The 19,032-nt window shown below is 35.4% G+C and overlaps 1 protein-coding gene across 2 annotated transcripts in view; it reads left to right on the top strand.

Moving 5' to 3' along the window:
- PDLIM5 (PDZ and LIM domain 5) overlaps positions 1–18,668 on the top strand; it is a 205,463-nt gene extending 186,795 nt beyond the window's left edge. For both annotated transcript variants that reach the window (XM_061192610.1, XM_061192609.1), the window contains exons 10-13: positions 8,419–8,599; positions 11,043–11,163; positions 13,627–13,742; positions 15,169–18,668. In XM_061192610.1, coding sequence (XP_061048593.1) covers positions 8,419–8,599; positions 11,043–11,163; positions 13,627–13,742; positions 15,169–15,258 — 508 coding nt within the window. In that variant the 3' untranslated portion in view covers positions 15,259–18,668. The remainder of the gene's footprint in view (positions 1–8,418; positions 8,600–11,042; positions 11,164–13,626; positions 13,743–15,168) is intronic.
- Positions 18,669–19,032: the final 364 nt, after the last annotated feature.

The following is a 19,032-nucleotide window of genomic DNA, read 5'->3' as shown; positions in this document are numbered from 1 at the left end:
ATATTTAAACTATTATAGAATCTAGTGTGGGACTGCTTTGTCTCAATAAATAAAGCAATGTTTTTAATTACTAACTCTATATAGGGTTATGTTTTTAAGGTTAATATTAATAAAAATAAGTTTTGACTTGTAACATTGTTTCTGTAAGTTACAGTAGTTTGGTTACGGAGACTGGTATGTGGGGATACTATATAGTCTGGAGAAAAACACCCTTTGTGGAGACAGCAGTCACTGCTGTTTGTGTCCTGTTGTAATAAGCAAGTGATTACTGGATGGATTAACAAAATGTCAAACCGTATCAGTTTCTGACTCTTGTTGTCTGATTATAAAATTCTGTGATATCCTACTATCACCACTGCCAGCACATCTGAAAAACTTAGTATGGAGAATATATGAAGATCAAAATAGAAATTACATTCCCCACCCCTAACTGCCATGGTTTCAGTTTTTAATGCTAGCCTAGGATATAATTTTAATGCACAGTCTTCTGCCAAGTAAAATAAATATTATGTTAAAAACATGAATGGCCACCACTTATTGCCCCTCATCTGTTAAATTTTATACTACTCTGGATTATCTCAGCACTTGTTATCAGTTAAGCATTAGAGCTTCATTTACTGGGGAAGTTAACAGGAACAGGTATTAGCTCATGTCAAGATCCTATAACAGTAATTAACATAGCACATTTGCTTGGTGCTCAAATGCTAAAGCAGCTTGAATAGATTGTGGTCAGTTCAGAGAGCTAGTCAAAGCATAATTCTAGTTCTTGGCCTCAGTGTCAGTATCACTTACCAAAGCAAGGAGGCGTTAGGTCAAGTGACATTCTCTTGGACACCTGTTTTAAAAACAAGCTGCAGTTGTAGGCTTGATACTTTCAGTATAGAATATTGTAACCTGGCAGAGCCTGAGAAGTTTAAGATTATTTTATAATTTATATTGTTGTTTTGTTTTCCACAGTGTAATTTACATTATTTGTTTATATTGTTTTATATTTATTTTCTAAATGTTTGAAATTTTCAAAAAAAATTTTTTTTTTTTCTTTTTTTTGGCTGTGTTGGGTCTTCGTTTCTGTGCGAGGGCTTTCTCTAGTTGTGGCAAGCGGGGGCCACTCTTCATCGCGGTGCGCGGGCCTCTCACTATCGTGGCCTCTCTGGTTGCAGAGCACAGGCTCCAGATGCGCAGGCTCAGTAGTTGTGGCTCACGGGCCTAGTTGCTCCGCGGCATGTGGAATCTTCCCAGACCAGGGCTCGAACCCGTGTCCCCTGCATTAGCAGGCAGATTCTCAACCACTGCGCCACCAGGGAAGCCCCCCAAAAATATTTTTTAAGTAAAGGCAAACTAAGGCAAATTTTATGTTTTATTTTATTTTTTTTTTTAGAAAAGTTCATTGTTTTTGGAAAATCTCAGAAACCTGGATCACTGAATGTTAGTACTGAACTGATTCTCTCTTATTGAACATATTTTTAGCTTAAAATTCCATAGATCATTTTATTTTCATCTAATGTTTGTAATTCTTTGGTTTATCTGAATCTTGAAAAGATTGTGGATGTTTTGCCTTAATTGTATTATTTAGACAATACTTTGATTAGTTAGTTGCCTTTTACAGATGGATAGAATGTTACATTTTAGGAAATTCTACTGAAGCTCTGATTAAATTGCTCTAGAACATTTCCAGTCCGTTTATGATAGAAGCACCATTTCTTCGACTCATACTCATGAACAGACTGTTTGGAGGGCTGATATAATAGAGAAACAGAAAATCAGGCTACTAATACAGCCAAAGCCATATTTAGTTTCTCTGGTAGAATGGGCTTATGAAAACACTAGCTTATTTCTGAACTGTTACATCTAGTGGCATTAAAATCCACTTGTATTACATGAAGTTAAATGGACCATTCACAGTTAGCTTCTTAGCATTTTGGTGAAAGAAGGAAGGGATTCATGGTGCTTGATTTCTTCTTTGATATGAAATGCTTTAAAAAAAAAAAAAAGATAGCCACAATGCTATTATCCTGTCTTTGCCTACAGTCCAGCACCGGAACAATCACATTCAGACAACTCATTGTTTATTCCAGTGACAGAGAAAGTTTTAACATTATTGATTTATTTCCTGCTCACGTATTTTCAAACTTTTCTCATAAGGAGGGCCATCTCAGTTACCCCAGGAAGAAGCCAGCAGAGTTTTTTGCCTGTCTCACCATCCAGTTCTATCTCTGAGCACTCCATTATTAATAGGTTTTATTTATTTTCCCTTCTGGTTAAGATTTTACTTGAAAATAAAAGGCTTCTTGGCTTAATGTGTTAGTCCTTCCATTTAAAGAAACAGCCAAAGACATAGACCAAGATTTATGAGCAAGGCATAGACCAAGATTTCAGATCTACTGTAGTGAAAAATTGGAAAGAACAAAATGTTCAGCATCTATATGATGTAATATTATGGTGCCATTAAGATGCTTTTTTTGGATAATAATTGTTTATTCTTAGCATATGCCAAATACTGTGTTAAGAATTTTAACTGAATTCTGATTAAATTCTTATAACCTTGTAAGACAGTTATTATAATTGCCTAATTTCACAGATGAGAAAACTGAGGCACAGAAAAGTTACATATTTGCTGAAGTTACCTAGATAGTAAATGGTAAAACCTGCATTTGAGCTCAGATCTAACTTTAAATTATATTCATGCTTTTAACTTCCACTACTTAGGAAAAAGTTATAGTATTAAGATAAAAAAAGAACTATAGAACTCTAAATAAAATATGATTCTAACTTTGTGTAAAGAAAATACATACCAAGATATATAAATATATAATATATGTAAATATTGTGACTATATATACATGTAATCATATATACTACTGTATTAAATCAGGGAAAAAAACAGCTTAAGCAGACCCGTCATAACTTGAGTGTGGCAAGGTACTCTTCTTCATAATGTTAGAGTGGGTAAGTGAGAAAGGAGAAAGTAATAGATAGGCTGAACAGTTACAGGTTCTTTCCTCCCCACCAAATGACTTTGTACCCCATACATGCATTCCTAGACTCATAGAGAAGACCGAGGGGATGAGAGGTTTACTTTTCCAGTTTCTCGTCTAACTATAGATGAGACTATAGGATGACTATATTTCTGTTTCTCGTAGAAATATAGTCATCCTATAAGCAGTGCTCATTGAGTATTTTATGTGCCACCTCCTTTAAATACCAGTGATACAGAAATCAAAGACATACTTACTCCCTTCCCTTAAGGAAGTTACTGTTATAGACTGAATTGTGTCCCCCCAAAATTCATATGTTGAAATCCTAACCCCCAATACCTCACTGTGACTATATCTGGAGATAGGGTCCTTAAGAGGTAAAATGAGGTCATTAGGGTGGGCTCTAATCCAGTATGACTGGTGTCCTTTTAAGAAGAGATTAGGACACACACACATACAGAGGGAAGACCAGGTGAAGGTGACCATCTACAAGCCAAAGAGAGAGGCCTTAGAAGAGTTTAACCCTGCCAACATCTTGGTCTTAGACTTCTAACCTCCAAAACTGTGAAAAAGTTAATTCCTGTTGTTTAAGCCATCCCATCTGTGGCACTTTGTTAAGGCAGTTATAGCAAATTAATACTGTTACACTCTGTTAAAAAATACAGACAAGCATATACTTCAATAAAGATGTTTAAAAAAAAAAAAAAAAAAGAAAGACAAGCAAATCAACAGCCATATCAATGTGGTAAGTCTAATAAGGACACCCCCAGAATCCTGTTGGTGCAAAGAGGAGAGATGGGGATGATCTAGCTTCAACAACCAATTACTTTTATTTGAAAGAAACTGCAAGCAATAAAGTTCAATAGTCTACTCATAAAATGATACTTTTATACAACAAATATCCATCGAAAACTTATAAAGTATTAGCTAATGCTAAGGTGGGTAATCATATTGCAACACATAAACATATCAAACCAACACATTGTGCACCTTACATTTACACAGTGTTATATGTCAATTACATCTCAATTTTTTTTAATATATTAAAAAAAGAAAACTTAAGTGCAAGTTGCCATACTAGCACCATAGTATATAAATGTTAAGAGGCAGTCCCTGATTTCATGTATTTTATCATCTGATAAGGAAGCCAGAGACCTGACATAGATAACCATAATGCAGTAATGTAAGTGTCATGAGCAGTACATAATACCCTTACGGTAATATAAGTAATATATATGTACTGCACTTATAGCCATAGTAAGGAGTCCTGAGTCATGGTACTGAGCAAAAGTCATGAGATATCTATAGGGCTCTAAATTGTCATAGTTGTAAAGTTCAAAAATTAATCTTGCCTCAGGAAAATCCTTAATAATGGGAATTCATTTTGGTGATTTCAATGCTTATATACATATGGATCTGGTATAATATGTCACATCTTCTGCTTGAGTGATCCCTGTAGCCAACTATCAGATTCCATATTTATTTTTGAGCATGTGAGTTATTTTTTATGTGGCTTTGTTTTTAACTTTTGTTAATTAACTTATTTTGATTTTTTTTTAACTTTTTTTGTTTTTAACTTCTTTTGATGCAGTTCACTTTTGGTTAAATAAAAAATTTTAATCTGTAGTGGCTGGGCCCTGGAGGATTCTAGCTCTGCAGTTCATGATCCACATCATCTCAGAGAAGTTGGCTAACTTCTCTGATGTTTTCTCCATCTATTTATAGAGTTAAGTTCTATCAGTGAGGGTTACTGTTAAAAATTAAATAACAAAGGGAAGCAAGAAGTATGCCTTTGAATCAACAGTGCTGTATGTTACCTTTGAAAGTTAAGAGAGTAAATCCTAAGAGTTCTCATCACCAGGAAAAATTTTTTTTCTATTTCTTTAGTTTTGTATCTGTATGAGAATGGTGGATGTTCAATAAACCTATTGTGGTAATCAAAAAAAAAAAAAAGTAAGCGTTTGATTTTCAACCTAAATCCCTATTAGTTGTGCCTGTTGAAATTTGCACTTCTTTTCACCTTTCTAACTAAGCTGTTCTTTTTCTCTGAATTACTCCCTTAGCATCCTTCCCTACTTTTCCTTCCATTACTAATAATTTTTTTTTTGGCATCAATCTCACAGAAGATGAACAGGGTGAAAAGTTCCACGCCATAGCTCGTCTCTCTCAGCCAATCAGTGCTTCAGCTCTCTCCCCTTCCTTCACTTGTCAGTCAGCAGGGATTTAGGGAGGCTCACGGGTGTAGAGGACTCTGAGAGGGAGCTGAATACTTCATTCCACTGTGCAGTTATTCAAGCCTGCCGTTCCAGTTCCCAGACGGAAACCCGATCCTACCTGGGACAAGAAGAACGTATTCTGTTAATCCTGTGTTAATGAATTTGTTAGATTAGTCTCTGCTGACACGGACAAGACAGGACTCTGTTCTATATGAGATCTTATTGTTTATACATAACGTCCGTGGCATTGATGGGGAAGGTGCTCTCTCAGCTCAGCCGAGGGGTATCTGCACAGAGCCTGTTTATGTAAGAAAGGAGGTCTGGCAGGAGCACAGGTCACTGTCAGCTCACTGTTTAAAGGTGCAGAGGGAGTTTCTTTACTGTCGTTAAGATTTTTTCACTATTCAAATTTGATAAAGAAACTTAAGTAAATACCTTAAAATACCCTTTCAGTGGGTTATTTATTTATTTATTTATAGTGGACTCTATCCCAGAAAGCTTTCAAAAAGACTTTTTAAGAATATATGAAATATAAGAAAACCTTCTGAATTACAAAAGGGAGCAAAAGAAGAATGAAAATCATGGATGGGACTATTAAAAATGAAGACTGGAGAAAAATGTGTCATTGTGTCTGGACAGTAGTGACATATATATTTGCCTATGGTTAGACTGAATTTGGCTGTAAGCCTTCTAGCAGCTGACCAAAAAAAGAAAATTACTTTTGCAAATTACTGTTCATTGAGATAAAAAAATAAAATCTCTTGCTCAGAAAAAGCAAAACCGTTCTTGTTACAAAAACCTGAAAGGAACTTCTCCCAGGAATCCGTGTAAAAATGGCCATGTGTGAGCTAACAAACAGCACTCTCGACAGCAGCTTCCAGGAAGAGCAGGGGTGGATTTCGTGGAGCTGTTTCCTTTCACAAGTGTCAGCGCAGACTGACGGTGTCGCACTTGGCACCCATCATTAAAGGAGTTATCCTGTGGGACGGGCCAGGCCCCGCCTGCTCCGATTCACGGAACAGGGCTCTCTGAGTTGATCTCAACACATATTTTAGAAAGTCTAGAAAATGCAGTCAGCTGTTCTTAAATGTCTTTTTTTTTTCCTCAGATGAAGTTTGTTAAATATTTGGTAGCACTGATGGCATGTTTCAAGAGGAAAACTCTTTCTTCCAAGTGCATACTAACACTTAGCGCTTTAACAGAAAGTGGAAATGGGGATTGAATTGACTTCTTCTGCAAACTGAAGAGTCAATAAGGATACTGGCCGCAGGGGCTATCCACCCTTCTGGATGAGCTGAAGATGTGCCCTGATAGATTCACCCTAGTAAATAGTTTAGAATCTGCTTTAATATCCAGGCAGATCATAGCATGAAACCCTAAAGTTCTACCATACTCTGCGTATGGTCACAGTAAATTTAGCCTGGCAGATTTTTCAGGCATACATAATGAGATACCTACCTGGTGGAAAAGCTAAGTGCACTCCTAAAACTTTGTCTGGCTTTGAGCATTGTGACTCTTTGGCTTATCTTTGAAGGTAAACTACTTGCCCGGTATATACTGAGAAAATGAAATAAAGTCTTGGGTAGGACTTTTGTTTATAAACCAGTTACAAGTTGAGGGACGGCCTACCAAAAGCAACATATTTGGTTACAGAATAAGTGATCTGTAGCCCTTTTTTTTTCCTGGCAGGAATTAGTTAACAAAGGCATTCCTTGTTAGTGGTAACAAAAATGGTACCCTAAAGTTTAAAAAAAATAATAATAATAAACTACTTTTCTCAAATGTTGAGAGTTGCATGCACTAGCTTATACAAAATGGCATCATATTAGTAATAAGAAACAAGTTAACAAAAAGTAGGTAAAAAATACCCTCTTATCCCCACAGAACACATTTTAATCATTCATCAAGGACCTTTCTACTTGCCTGACTCTTGCAGAATTAGGTGCTGGTTCTGAGAAAACAACAGTGTATTTGCAAAGAATTTCCCAACAGAAGATAGTTACTGAATACCAAGGTTTCTGTTATTGTCAAAGGCTAAAAAATGTTTGGACTTTGTGATGCTTGTTACTGTGACTTTTCCCACTAGTCAGATATCCTATGCTTACTAAGAATTAGTTACCCTGTGGTTACTCAGTGACGATAATTGATGGTAGTGTGATCAGAGACAGAATATCATTTGACTAGGGCAGTGTAATAGAAATCAGGAAATTCAGCTTCTGGCCTTCATTCAATCAGTGATCTTATGATATATGTCATACCTTGTGACCATTCTGTATGTCAGCTTCTCCATCTGCTAAACTGAGTTCATAATAACTGCCCTGGTCTGTCTCACAGGAATGTTGCATGGACAAATTAGATAAGTGTAAAAGTGCCTTGGAGGTAAAGCCACTCTGTGAATAAAAATTAGTGTGATGTAGCTACTGAAAAGTATGTTGCAGAGGCTAGAAAGGTTAGCAGGCTTCATGACTAGATAAAGCTTCATAATGGATTCCTGTCAAGCAAACCAAACCCATCTTATCAGTTCATGGCTGTATAGTATTTAATGGAAAAAAATCACTTTACAAACTTTTCGTACCTTGATACAAATGTGCATTAAAAATCAGTCATGCTTGAATTAAATAAAACCTTTCTAAGTAGCTTCAAACCATCTCTAATACCCAATTGATAATTTCTGTAGTCATTTTTGGAGGGGGAGGATTTGGTGTGTTTCACAAAGTTGAGAAATAAGTATAAGAAACAATGTATGGGGAAGAGAAATTGACTAGAATGTTTTTTCCGGTAATAATTGTTACTGTTTTTAAGACGTTGACATTACCAAATTGAGCTTTTTTTCCTTTTGTTTATTTTATGGAAATTTCAAACTCTCATTTCTGCCTAGCCCATATATTTTTTTCCTGGTTACTTCATTTTCTGTCACAGTTAATATTCTCAGTCGTAATCATGACACACTCACTCATTGCAGCTCAGAAAACCTAACTACCAAATCCCTTGAATACAGAAAACCAGGGGGCAGAGATGGCCTTTCTTGAAGGAATCCCTTCAGGGCTTATTCCTCTCTCCTGTTCTTTTCACTTCAATGCGCAGAGTTCCTAGGTAAATTTCCAGCACCCTTGAGAAGGAGAATTGAGCAAGTATTTAATTGTTTGGACATTGCGAACAAGAGGTCCTCTTCAGGCTAACTAGAAACCTTTATTCCTAAGCCAACTTGATCTCTTTTCTTTTGGCAGGGGACCATTCCTAGTGGCACTGGGGAAATCTTGGCACCCAGAAGAATTTAACTGTGCTCACTGCAAAAACACGATGGCCTACATTGGATTTGTAGAGGAACAGGGAGCCCTGTATTGTGAGCTCTGCTATGAGAAATTCTTTGCTCCTGAATGTGGCCGATGCCAGAGGAAGATCCTCGGAGTAAGTATTGGAAACCTTTTCACTCTGAGTGAGTTTTAAAGCAGAACAGTGTTTTGGTATGAAACCCTTCTGTCTTTTTTACTTTCTATTTTCTTCTTGCTTGATCCCCTCTCTGCTTTCATCACTATTTATTTTTGTAAAACAAAACTAAATAGACCTCTGTAGAAGTATATCGGACTCATGGGGTTAAGTTGTCTTTGGTTTTGTCTTACTGAGTGCTGGCTTGTCTGGTGAAAGTCTAGCCACTGTGGGGAAAAAATAATTTACTGTGGGTGTGCTACCTCAACAGGACCCTGTTTGCTCAGGAATGAAGAGGTCGCACAGGACCACACACATCTGAGTTCTCAGAATTGACACCTTCACTGTTTTAAATTAAATTCCATCGCTTTTATAAGAGCAGCACTTCCCCATTTGTCAGGGTTCAAGCTCAGGGCACAGATCTCATGAAATATATAAAACATGAGACTTACAAATGATATATTTTTCTTGAATGCATATAATGTTTAAAAATATAACCTCAGTTTTATGAGAGTATACATGTGATAGAAAAATAATCAAGCCACACCTTTTTTTTTTTTTAAACAAAAAGGGAGTAATTTAGGATTCAGATACATAATAAATAATGATGAATTAATGAATTTCCTACTCTGGAATACCCAATTTGCAGTTGTGAAGTAAGGGTAAGGCATTTCCTGTGGGTGACCAGGAGTTGAAATTTTACTTTAGAAGCAGCCAAGGTGCCTGGACTCATATGAAACTCATACAACTCATGCAAAATTTGGAAATTACATTGCTGAGTTCTAATATGCTCAATATGAAAATACAATAATGAAACTGTAATTCATACCAATTGAGAGAAAAGCTAGTATGAATTATTGAGTAGCCTTAATTTTAGAATACATCTTTAAATGGGTCTAAAACTTTGAAGACACTTTAAAATTATAAATATACTACTGGAATATTTCTATATTATTAATTTGTACAATATGTGAAGAGGAAAAGAGGAGAATGATTCAGGCTGTACCTTTTCAAATGACAAATAATTAATAAGTAGAATACATTAATACTGTTTTAGTATATAAATGTATTCCATGAGTTCTAGAATGATTAATAAAGTCAAGTAAGAGTCTTAGCACCAAATGAGGTTCTAGGAAATGGAAATCTTAAACTCATTGCTAAAGACATGGGCCGGAACTTCACTAAAGGGACAGATTTTCTGGATTGTGTTTTAGTTGTTTGATAACCTGTTAAAGAAGGGATAGTGATCTGTCTCAAGGATAGAAAGTTGAATAGATACTAGAAGCCTTGGGAAATGATTTGGTTGAATGTCCACTTGTACATGTTCATGGTGATCTCTTTGGATATAAATAACTGCCATTTCTTCCCATAGCCCTTCAGTAGTGAAATATTGCATTTTCTATGGCCAATAATTTATATCATTTTCTTTTTTTTTTTTTTTTGTCTTTTATTTTGACAATATTTTTTATTAGAAAATAAAATATTTCACTCTACAACAATTAGAAAATACAAAACATGTAAAGAATAAAATTAAAATGATCTATATATTTACCAGTCCCGGATAGTTCCTGTTAACCTTAGGATGTGTTTTCTTCCAGATTGCTCCTTAATGGGTAATTCATTTACAAAATTGTAACCATACTTTATGTATAGCATTCTCCTTTTTGTGATAAATGTTGTGGAAAGAGTAAATTCCTGTATTGTTAACTATTCTTCAAAAACGATTTTTAATGACTCCATCTCATTCTGTCAATTCAAAGAAACAATTCCTTGCAAAACCAACTCCCCAGAACTTCTTTTACTAATTAAAATCTGGCCCAAGTCTTTGATACTTGGTATATGTAACCATAGGACTATTGCTGACTAGAATCCATGCTCTATGGTTCAAATTTTAGACACTCATATGAATGTGTGCTTAGTACAGTCATAGCTGATTTCCAAGATCCTAAACATGTGTTAAACATGATTGGGTTACACTGATTAAGTTGTTGCTTCCATTGTGCAATACAGTGTAGGCTTGTTTTAGTTTTTAAGTGTTTTGCCATTCCTCCATGACATTTTCAAGATAATACTGTGAAATCTTTACAAGTTAATGTTTCCTGACACCCTTTCAGGGAAAGCAGAATGTAGTGTAGCAAACACTTATGAACTGCTTACTTGGATTCACCACATTTATAATGTTTAAATAACACTAATCATTCTTTAAGTAAGTTTATTGATGTGTATTTGTGAAAATGCATATTTTATATGATGCATCAGTTTAGATGATTTGTGAGTCTGTCCTTCAATATCTCTAGTTCATTAGATGAAAAGCTTAGGCAAAGACAAAGCATGTGTGTCTACTTTGGGTCAGTTTAAAAGGACTGTATTGGTACAGCTAGTAGAATAATCATCTTTCTTTACATCCATTTCCTTTCTATAACAGGAAGTCATCAATGCTTTGAAACAAACTTGGCATGTTTCCTGTTTTGTGTGTGTGGCCTGTGGAAAACCTATTCGTAATAATGTTTTTCACTTGGAGGACGGTGAGCCCTACTGTGAGACTGGTAAGATCCTAAAGCCAGGAGTTTCTTAAGTTTTGAATGAAGACAAAGCATTATCCCTTATAGTGCTATAAAGCTGAAAGGAAATATTGGGCAAAATAGTTTTGCTGGATGTTCTAGGAGCGCTTAATGTTACTTTAAATATATAGCAAAAAGACTATGTAAGATTTTTATGTGACTTGGTCAAAACATATTCTCAGCTTCATTAAGAGAAATGACCATGTAAGCAATTTAGAAAACTATTATTCTTGAATCCCTAATAACTTCTGGATATAAATCCTACCAAATCGTGTAGCTTAAAGCCACCTCTTACACTCCACTAGTGAACTTTTAGTGGTTATAAAAATGAGAAATATTCAACTTTTGAATATAGTAGTGATATGCTCTTGAAGACCACTGCTTTGACAACAAATTGGAAATCCTTTGTTACTTTTACTGAATGGGAGGGTCATTGTGGTTTGGACTGCTCCCTTGGTTAAGATTATTTTTTTAAAAAACAGGCTCTAAAGACCAGTCTACGACATTTGTCCTATTACCAAAACTCTGAACACTTCCTTTTCCTTCCCAAAGGCTATAAGTGAGCTCTCTTAGCACTTATTTATTAATATTATCCTTACTTAGATATTACTACTCCACATACATGTTTCAAAAAATAAAATATTTTTCCTTTATTATGCCTCCACTCAGTACCCCTGCATTGCCACTATGGGGTTTTATTGTTGTTCTACCTTGCAATTCAAAGGGTGGTGCTGGACAAAGGGAATAGTCCATGGTAGTCTAGTTAAAGAAGCAGTCAGCTTCTAATTTGAGGCTGGTCAACATGACTTGACCCTTCTTTGCCCAGTCTAATTAGTAAATTCTAACAGTTCTACCCCCAGTGGATATGGAAGTCATTCATTTCTCTCACCTCCACTGTCCCCACTAAATCCAGTTCACCGTCATTCTTTGCCTGGGCATTATAATTGCCAGCCAAAATGGTTTATCTTCTTCCCCCCCACCCTCAGATAGCTACGGTAATACTTGTGTGAATGTGAATCAGCTTGTGCTTGACACCCTTATGGCTTCCACTAGAGTAAAAACTATACTCCTCCCTAGGGCCAGCTTTGCCAACCTCATCTCCTCCACCTGATTTTCTGTCACTGGATTCTAGCCATACCCGGCCTCTTGGTTGTTTCTGAACCTGCTGGATACTTCCAGCCTCAGGGCTTTTGTACTTGCTATTTCTTCTGACTGGAATGTCCTTCCCCAGCTTTTCTGAGGTGATTTCTCCCCCCCTTTTTTTTCAAGTCACAGCACAACTGTTTTCTCCTCAGGGAAGCCTTTCCTAACCCCCCTCTAGAGTGTAGTATTATACACCTCCCCCAATTATTCTTTATCGCATCACTCTTTTCTTTCCTTTATGGTCTTTATCACAATCTGAAGTTGTTTATTATCATTTATTTTTAAAATATAATAAATGACGACATCCTGCTCCCAGTGAGACTGTAAGCCCCATGAGGTGAACAGCCCCGTCTGTCTTCTCCCCTGTGCCCCCAGCCAGTGCCTAGAACAGCGCCTGGCGCACAGTGGGGCTCTGTGGGTGCGTGTTGAGTAGCTGGCCCTGAGCGGTATTGGGGATTGCTGGAAAGGGGACTCACGCCGCGGGTGGTAGCCTACTTTCTCCTCCAGCCCAGGTGGGACTGGAAGTGTCCAAAGTCACAGAGTGAACCATGAGTGAACACACATAGTAAGAGCAGCTGCAGAAAAGAAAAGAAAATTGCCAGTAAGTTCTAATGTAGTGATAATACAGAGACATCTTGTCAAAACTGCTTTCTTCAGAAGGAAGATATTAATATTTTATGACTCTAATCTGTGTCAAGTAAGAGGTGTTCTCTGGCTAAGGATTTTCAGCATGAAGTCATAAAATGGAAAAGAAAATATGGCAAAAGAAATAGTGGCTAATATTGTTGTGATACAGTCCAGCCAGAAACTCAGTCACAGCATTTATTCATGGAGGTTTCCTGTGACTTGTTTTTTTTCCTTACCAAGTCAGATGTGCTGTGAAATTTGCTAATATCAGGTATTTCTTCTTCATTTATGTTCATTAGTCTTACTGTTACTAGTCACTTGAAGTTCTCTTATATTTTATTGAAACAATCATGTCTGTTGATAACTTATCAGAGAACAGTGCTCTTCTTCATGCATATCTGGGCACTCAGGAAGTTGGACAGACCTGAGGAGTATTATGTGGAAAAATATAATAGAGGATGTTAAGCTGCATATATAACGTTTATCAAGGGTAACCTGAAATATACTACGCGTGTATCTCAAGCCAAATTTTATGCCATCTGAAAATTTTCCAGTTACTAGTAACTTTATCTTCATCATCTCATTTAATTCCCATTTTGTTGCTCTTTTCTAAAACCTATCATTCTAAAGCTTTGTCATGTTTAAATTGTGTGTACCCCTACCCCTGCCCCAATACAGATTATTATGCCCTCTTTGGCACTATATGCCATGGATGTGAGTTTCCCATAGAAGCTGGTGACATGTTCCTGGAAGCTCTGGCCTACACCTGGCACGACACTTGCTTTGTATGCTCAGTAAGTAAACTCTTGTTTCCGAATTGAAGGAGCACGGTATGGCTGGTTCTAGCCTAAGCACTAAATGGAAATAACAGTTTTCATATCTTTCAGTACTTCAAACCTAGAAATATTTTTACAGTGATTTTGAAAATTGTTTATTAAAATTTTCGGTACTTTTTGAAATTGTTTGGCACAGAATATGATGTTTACCCCTTTAGAGAAAATCCTGTTTTTGATACATTTTTGTTTATGAGGAGAAGCTATATATTTCTTAAAACAATAAGAGCCTTTTACTTTTTTTAAACTAGGTTTTATTGGAGTGTTTTTAGTAATTTATGAAAACATAGGTACTTCTTAAAATAGAAGTAAACTGTTATAAAAATCTATTACTGACTTAACACTGGAAGTAAACTGTATGTTGATCCATTTCCTTCCTTAGTAATAGTCTATGAATGTTCTTTTCTTTTTGAGACTATAATAAACTTGTAGTAATATATTTACCTCTTTCATTTGATATTTTAATATTTTTGGTTTTATTTTTAATGATGAGTGTAGATTCAGAGATTAACGTGAACCTAAGATATATATTTTTTAAATTTAGAAGTAAATATCTAATAAAGTATTCTGTTCAGATGTTTGTTTTTTTCAATTATATTTAACATTTCTAATAGTTTTTAATACCCATTGTAGGAAGGGGGAAAAGGCTTGTTAATTGAAGTCAAATAATTTCCTCAAACATTACCATTGAACCCTGTCTTGTTTACCTCATCCATCTCTTAGACTTCATAAAATCTATAAAAAGCAACAACATTTAGCAGATGTGCCTCCTCCTATTCTCTGGTAGATCTGCTCAGGAGCACTAAAATTAACAAAGGCAGTAGGAAAAATAAGAAGACGTAAGTGTGAATAGTTAACTGACGACATAACTTCCAGCAGCCAGATATTGACTAGGGTTTTCATTTTAAGAAGCAAAGAAATGAATTAAAAGGAGCTGTCAGGTATTCTGTGACTGTATATTTAGGGGCTTGGGAATGTGTGGCAAAGCAACTGTGCTGGGTTTTTTGGGTTGTTTCTCTGAATGCTTTGTTTCTCTACAACAGGAGGCAGATTTAAAACATTGACTAGAATCTGAGAAGAGAAATTATATTTAATGTGACCTATTTATGTGTTAATTTTTTCACTGGGGCCAAGTAGTCATTCCCAATAGAGAAAAATAATGATCAGTGAGTTTAAATAAATTAGAATGCATTCCAGGAAAAAGTCATTCTTCATTGCTTTTGAAAGATTCCATGGAATATAATAGTAATCGTGAAATGTTAGGGGGTCTAACACCACCAACTAAAGTGCTTTGTCATGTTATCCATTGGGTAAAAAAATCATTTTCCCCTTGTTAGGCGTACTTGATAAAATAATGATATTCTCTCAAATAATGCTTCTTTTTCAGGTATGTTGTGAAAGTTTGGAAGGTCAGACCTTTTTCTCCAAGAAGGACAAGCCACTTTGCAAGAAACATGCTCACTCTGTGAATTTTTGAAAGTCAACAGTCCAGGGGAAGAGAAGAAATTTGAAGAGAAAGAGGAGAATTTAAATCACCGATTAATTTTTAGATTTAATATTTATATGGAGTTTTGAAAAATAATAGTGGCCCTAAAGGGATAAATTCCAAGCTTTGAAAACCAAGTCTATGAGGAAATATCTGGCTTCATAAAGTAAAGAGACAGTTTGGCGTTTATTATTACTTTTTTTCCTGCATTTTCTGCCCATAAAATAACTTTTATAAAAACCAGTTTCCTGGTTGACTATTAAATTCATCTTAGAATAAATCAGTGAAGAATTAAATTTTAGAATAAAAACCTTCAACCTCTATGCGGAAATAATTATACCTTCTTTCCTTACTAGGTAGTTGTGAGTAAATCTATAAAAAGCAATAAAAATGCCTTACACTTAATCAATAAGTGAAACATTGTGTTTTTTAAAAAAAATAGTGTTTATCTTTAAAACAGTAAATAGGAGTTTAAACAGAATTTTATCAGTAGTAGGTGTCAGGGTTTTTTAAACTGTATACTTTTTTTTTTTTATTTTGTCTTTACAGTTGATCATTCCAGTAGGAAAGGCCAATGAGATTTTGATCAAAATGTGTCATGCCCAAAAGAGATGTTATATTTTTCTCTGATCCCCTCCACCCCAAAAAAGCTACCATATAGCCTATAAACTTTAAATTTTTGCCTTTTACTAAAATATGACCATTTCTATTCATTGTGTATGTTTCACCACCTATATTAGTCAAACTATTTTTTTTCCCTTCCCCATGCTGAGATAAAGAGCTTGTGGAATAACTTTGGACTCTGAAAGTTTTCTCTGTCTTTAAAGAGAATAAATAGAAAAGAATGCGGTTGGGAATTATGGTAAATCAGAGGATTAGATCAGAAAATTTTTTAAATTCCCCCTTTTTGGACAGTGAATCAATTAGATCAGTTTCAGAGTTATACTACTGACTGATGAAGGTTTGAAATTTCTCTTTGCAGAATAATTTTTTTTCTTTAGTTCTGCATTGGAAAAATAAAAGATTGGCTTGGGGATGTGATAAAAATTTAGATTTTTTTTTTCTTTTGGTAGTTCTTTCTCAATAATAAATGAACCACTTCCAAATGTAATCATGAAGTTTGGAATTCACAGAGGTTTGATAGTATAGAGAGGAACGTGATTAATTATTCAGACCAGCCTTTCTTTGTTTTTTTCATTTTAGGGGAAAAAATGTAGATACCACAGGAAGACAGAGAAGCAATTGTGATAAAATTGTGGATCCTATTGATATTTGAGAAAAGAGATTATGGCATTTGATAGTTTTTTTTTTTCTTTGTTACCAAAATGGACAAAAGCCCATGATCACATTGAAAGTTTGTTTGGGGAAGGGTGCTTTTATAGTTGAGACTGAGCCCCAAGCCCTGCCTGTCCCATCAGTCACTTGTGACTTCACTTCCATTGTGTGCATGTTTGTTAGAGAGGGGGGTTTTACGCTATAATATTTGTTTAACCTCCCTAAGAACTTTTCAAGGTATCTGTCCTGAAAGCTGCTAATTTATGGTCTAGCAGACTTATATGCAGATAATAATCAACCGGGGATAAAAGAATGAGAAGGGTGACACAAAGTAGCAAACTAAATGGTTCACCAATAGCAACCCCAAACTACTTCCTCACCCTGCATCTGTAGGGAGGCAGGAAGTTTTCTGTTGTTTGTTTTCTAAAAGCTGGAACTGAATTGTGCGTTATTTCCCATTGCTGCTGAAACCACCTATAGAAGACATGCCGGCTCTGTGCATTGTCACGTTACCTTAGTGTCAGTCCTTTGCTTTACACAACATAAAGTAAGTTGGTGGTTTTGTTTTGGTGTGGTAGAGATTTGTTGTTGTTGTTATTTAGTTTTGCCTTTACAGATTATATGCCAAGATAGTATTTGATAAGTCAGTGGCATTGGAATGGCATTTGGGTATTTCCTTCAAAGAATTTTATTTGATCTGGATTTCTTATAAAGTTATCTTATATTAAGCATTTCATTTTTATTACACTTTTCTTTCTGCATATTATTCATGGGCATAATGTTGCATTTCTCTAAATTTTATCCCTAAAAGGACAACGTCGCTTCCCAACTTAACGTTCTGTCTTTGTGCTTTGTCCTTCTCTTCTGTGGCAAAGGCTTCTTCTGTCTGTTCCTAAAACAGTTAATCCTGTGAAATAAATATTGATTATAACCCAGAAGAATCTCTGTATTTTACAGTGGGGAATGCCATATTTAATACACCAGCATTAATCTTTTAATAACTGGCAGAGAGCACTTTAATCTTCTGGTGAGCTCCCTGAATATTTATTTTTCTGATTATAAATATTCCATGTCAGTAGCATTTTTTTTAATTATTACCTCTTTATCGTAGAGCATTACTTGTAGTCTCTCTAGATGTATATTTTGGAATGTTGTGCTTAGGATAATACAGATTAAGATCACAGTACATGACTCTAAAGCATCCCCTGCTTGAATTCCCCAGTTTCCAGATGTTAGTGATCGGTTCACATGTACGGCATTTCTACAGGGATGGAATGTTACTCACTGAAGTAGCAGCCTAAAAATAATGCCCTCTGTATATGCTTGTAGCATTCGTATTCCCCATTGATTCAGGTACAGTTAGAGTCTAAAACTAAAACCTGATCATCTGGTCACTGTATGAAGACAAGTAGAAATAAGAGTTTAATCTTCAAAATATTAGTTCAGCGTTATGTTTAAAAATCATCTCTACAAAAAGGCATTCGTGGTACCACTTTCAAGGACCACTTTTATAGAAAGTAATTCCTCTTCCCTGTTCAAGTGTCAATCTAGAGTTATATTAACATTTTTGTGATATTTGGAGTTTAGTCATTCCTATTGAAAGGAGAAGCTTTTCAGACATAAGGGAAGGGAAAACACACTGAATAATTTTACACAAATTTAATGTGGCTTCATTTTGTCCCCCATCACCCCCCAAATGTTTTAAGGTTTTGGGTTTGGATTTTCAATGTGTCATTTGCCTTATGTGTTAATCTCTATCTTCTGTTTCTTTACATTTTGCAATTTGTATATGTTTGTGCTGTTTTGCTTTTGGATACATTTTTTAATTAAAAACCACAGGAGAAATATAATCAGTATAGTAATACGTTAATGTGCACACACTCAGTAAATAAATGGCTGCAGTGATGTAGACAGGCTTTCCTGGTCTTTCTTTTTGGGTGGCAAGTGGTTTCCATTAAGTCATGGGAAGAAAATCATGTTCACAGGATAGGCTGAGATGTGATAATTCTCAGGAGAATTCCTCTGTTATGGTATTTGCCTATCAAAATGTCCCAGAAACAATATGTTTGAAAATACTGTCACTTTTATTCTATTTTATTCCATATTTATGCTCTGCATGTGGCATGTGCACAATAAATGGTTGTGAATAGATAAGTAAGCTCTAATTGTCTTTCTTTTAAAAATATTTATTGCTGAAATCATTTATTGGAGTAACCTGTCCTATCAAGCATTATATTGTATCATATATCATATTCAAACAACATCAGTCATCTACATTTTCATGTCTTTCATTGACCAGGGTACATTACTTCATATTTAACTCATCCTGATCTCATTAGCTAACTTTTCTGTAACTAGGTAGGCTCACCTATTCCTTGTTTGTTCATTGCTTTCAGATTTTTTTCCAACTGTGTAAATTTGAGAGGAATGTTTCTGTTGCAGGATGTATATTGGAATAAAAGACAAATTCAAGTGTATTTGCTCACAGTA

The sequence above is a fragment of the Eubalaena glacialis genome, chromosome 5, assembly GCF_028564815.1.
Source record: "Eubalaena glacialis isolate mEubGla1 chromosome 5, mEubGla1.1.hap2.+ XY, whole genome shotgun sequence".
NCBI lineage: Eukaryota > Metazoa > Chordata > Mammalia > Artiodactyla > Balaenidae > Eubalaena > Eubalaena glacialis.
This window is presented reverse-complemented; position numbering and strand designations above follow the sequence as displayed.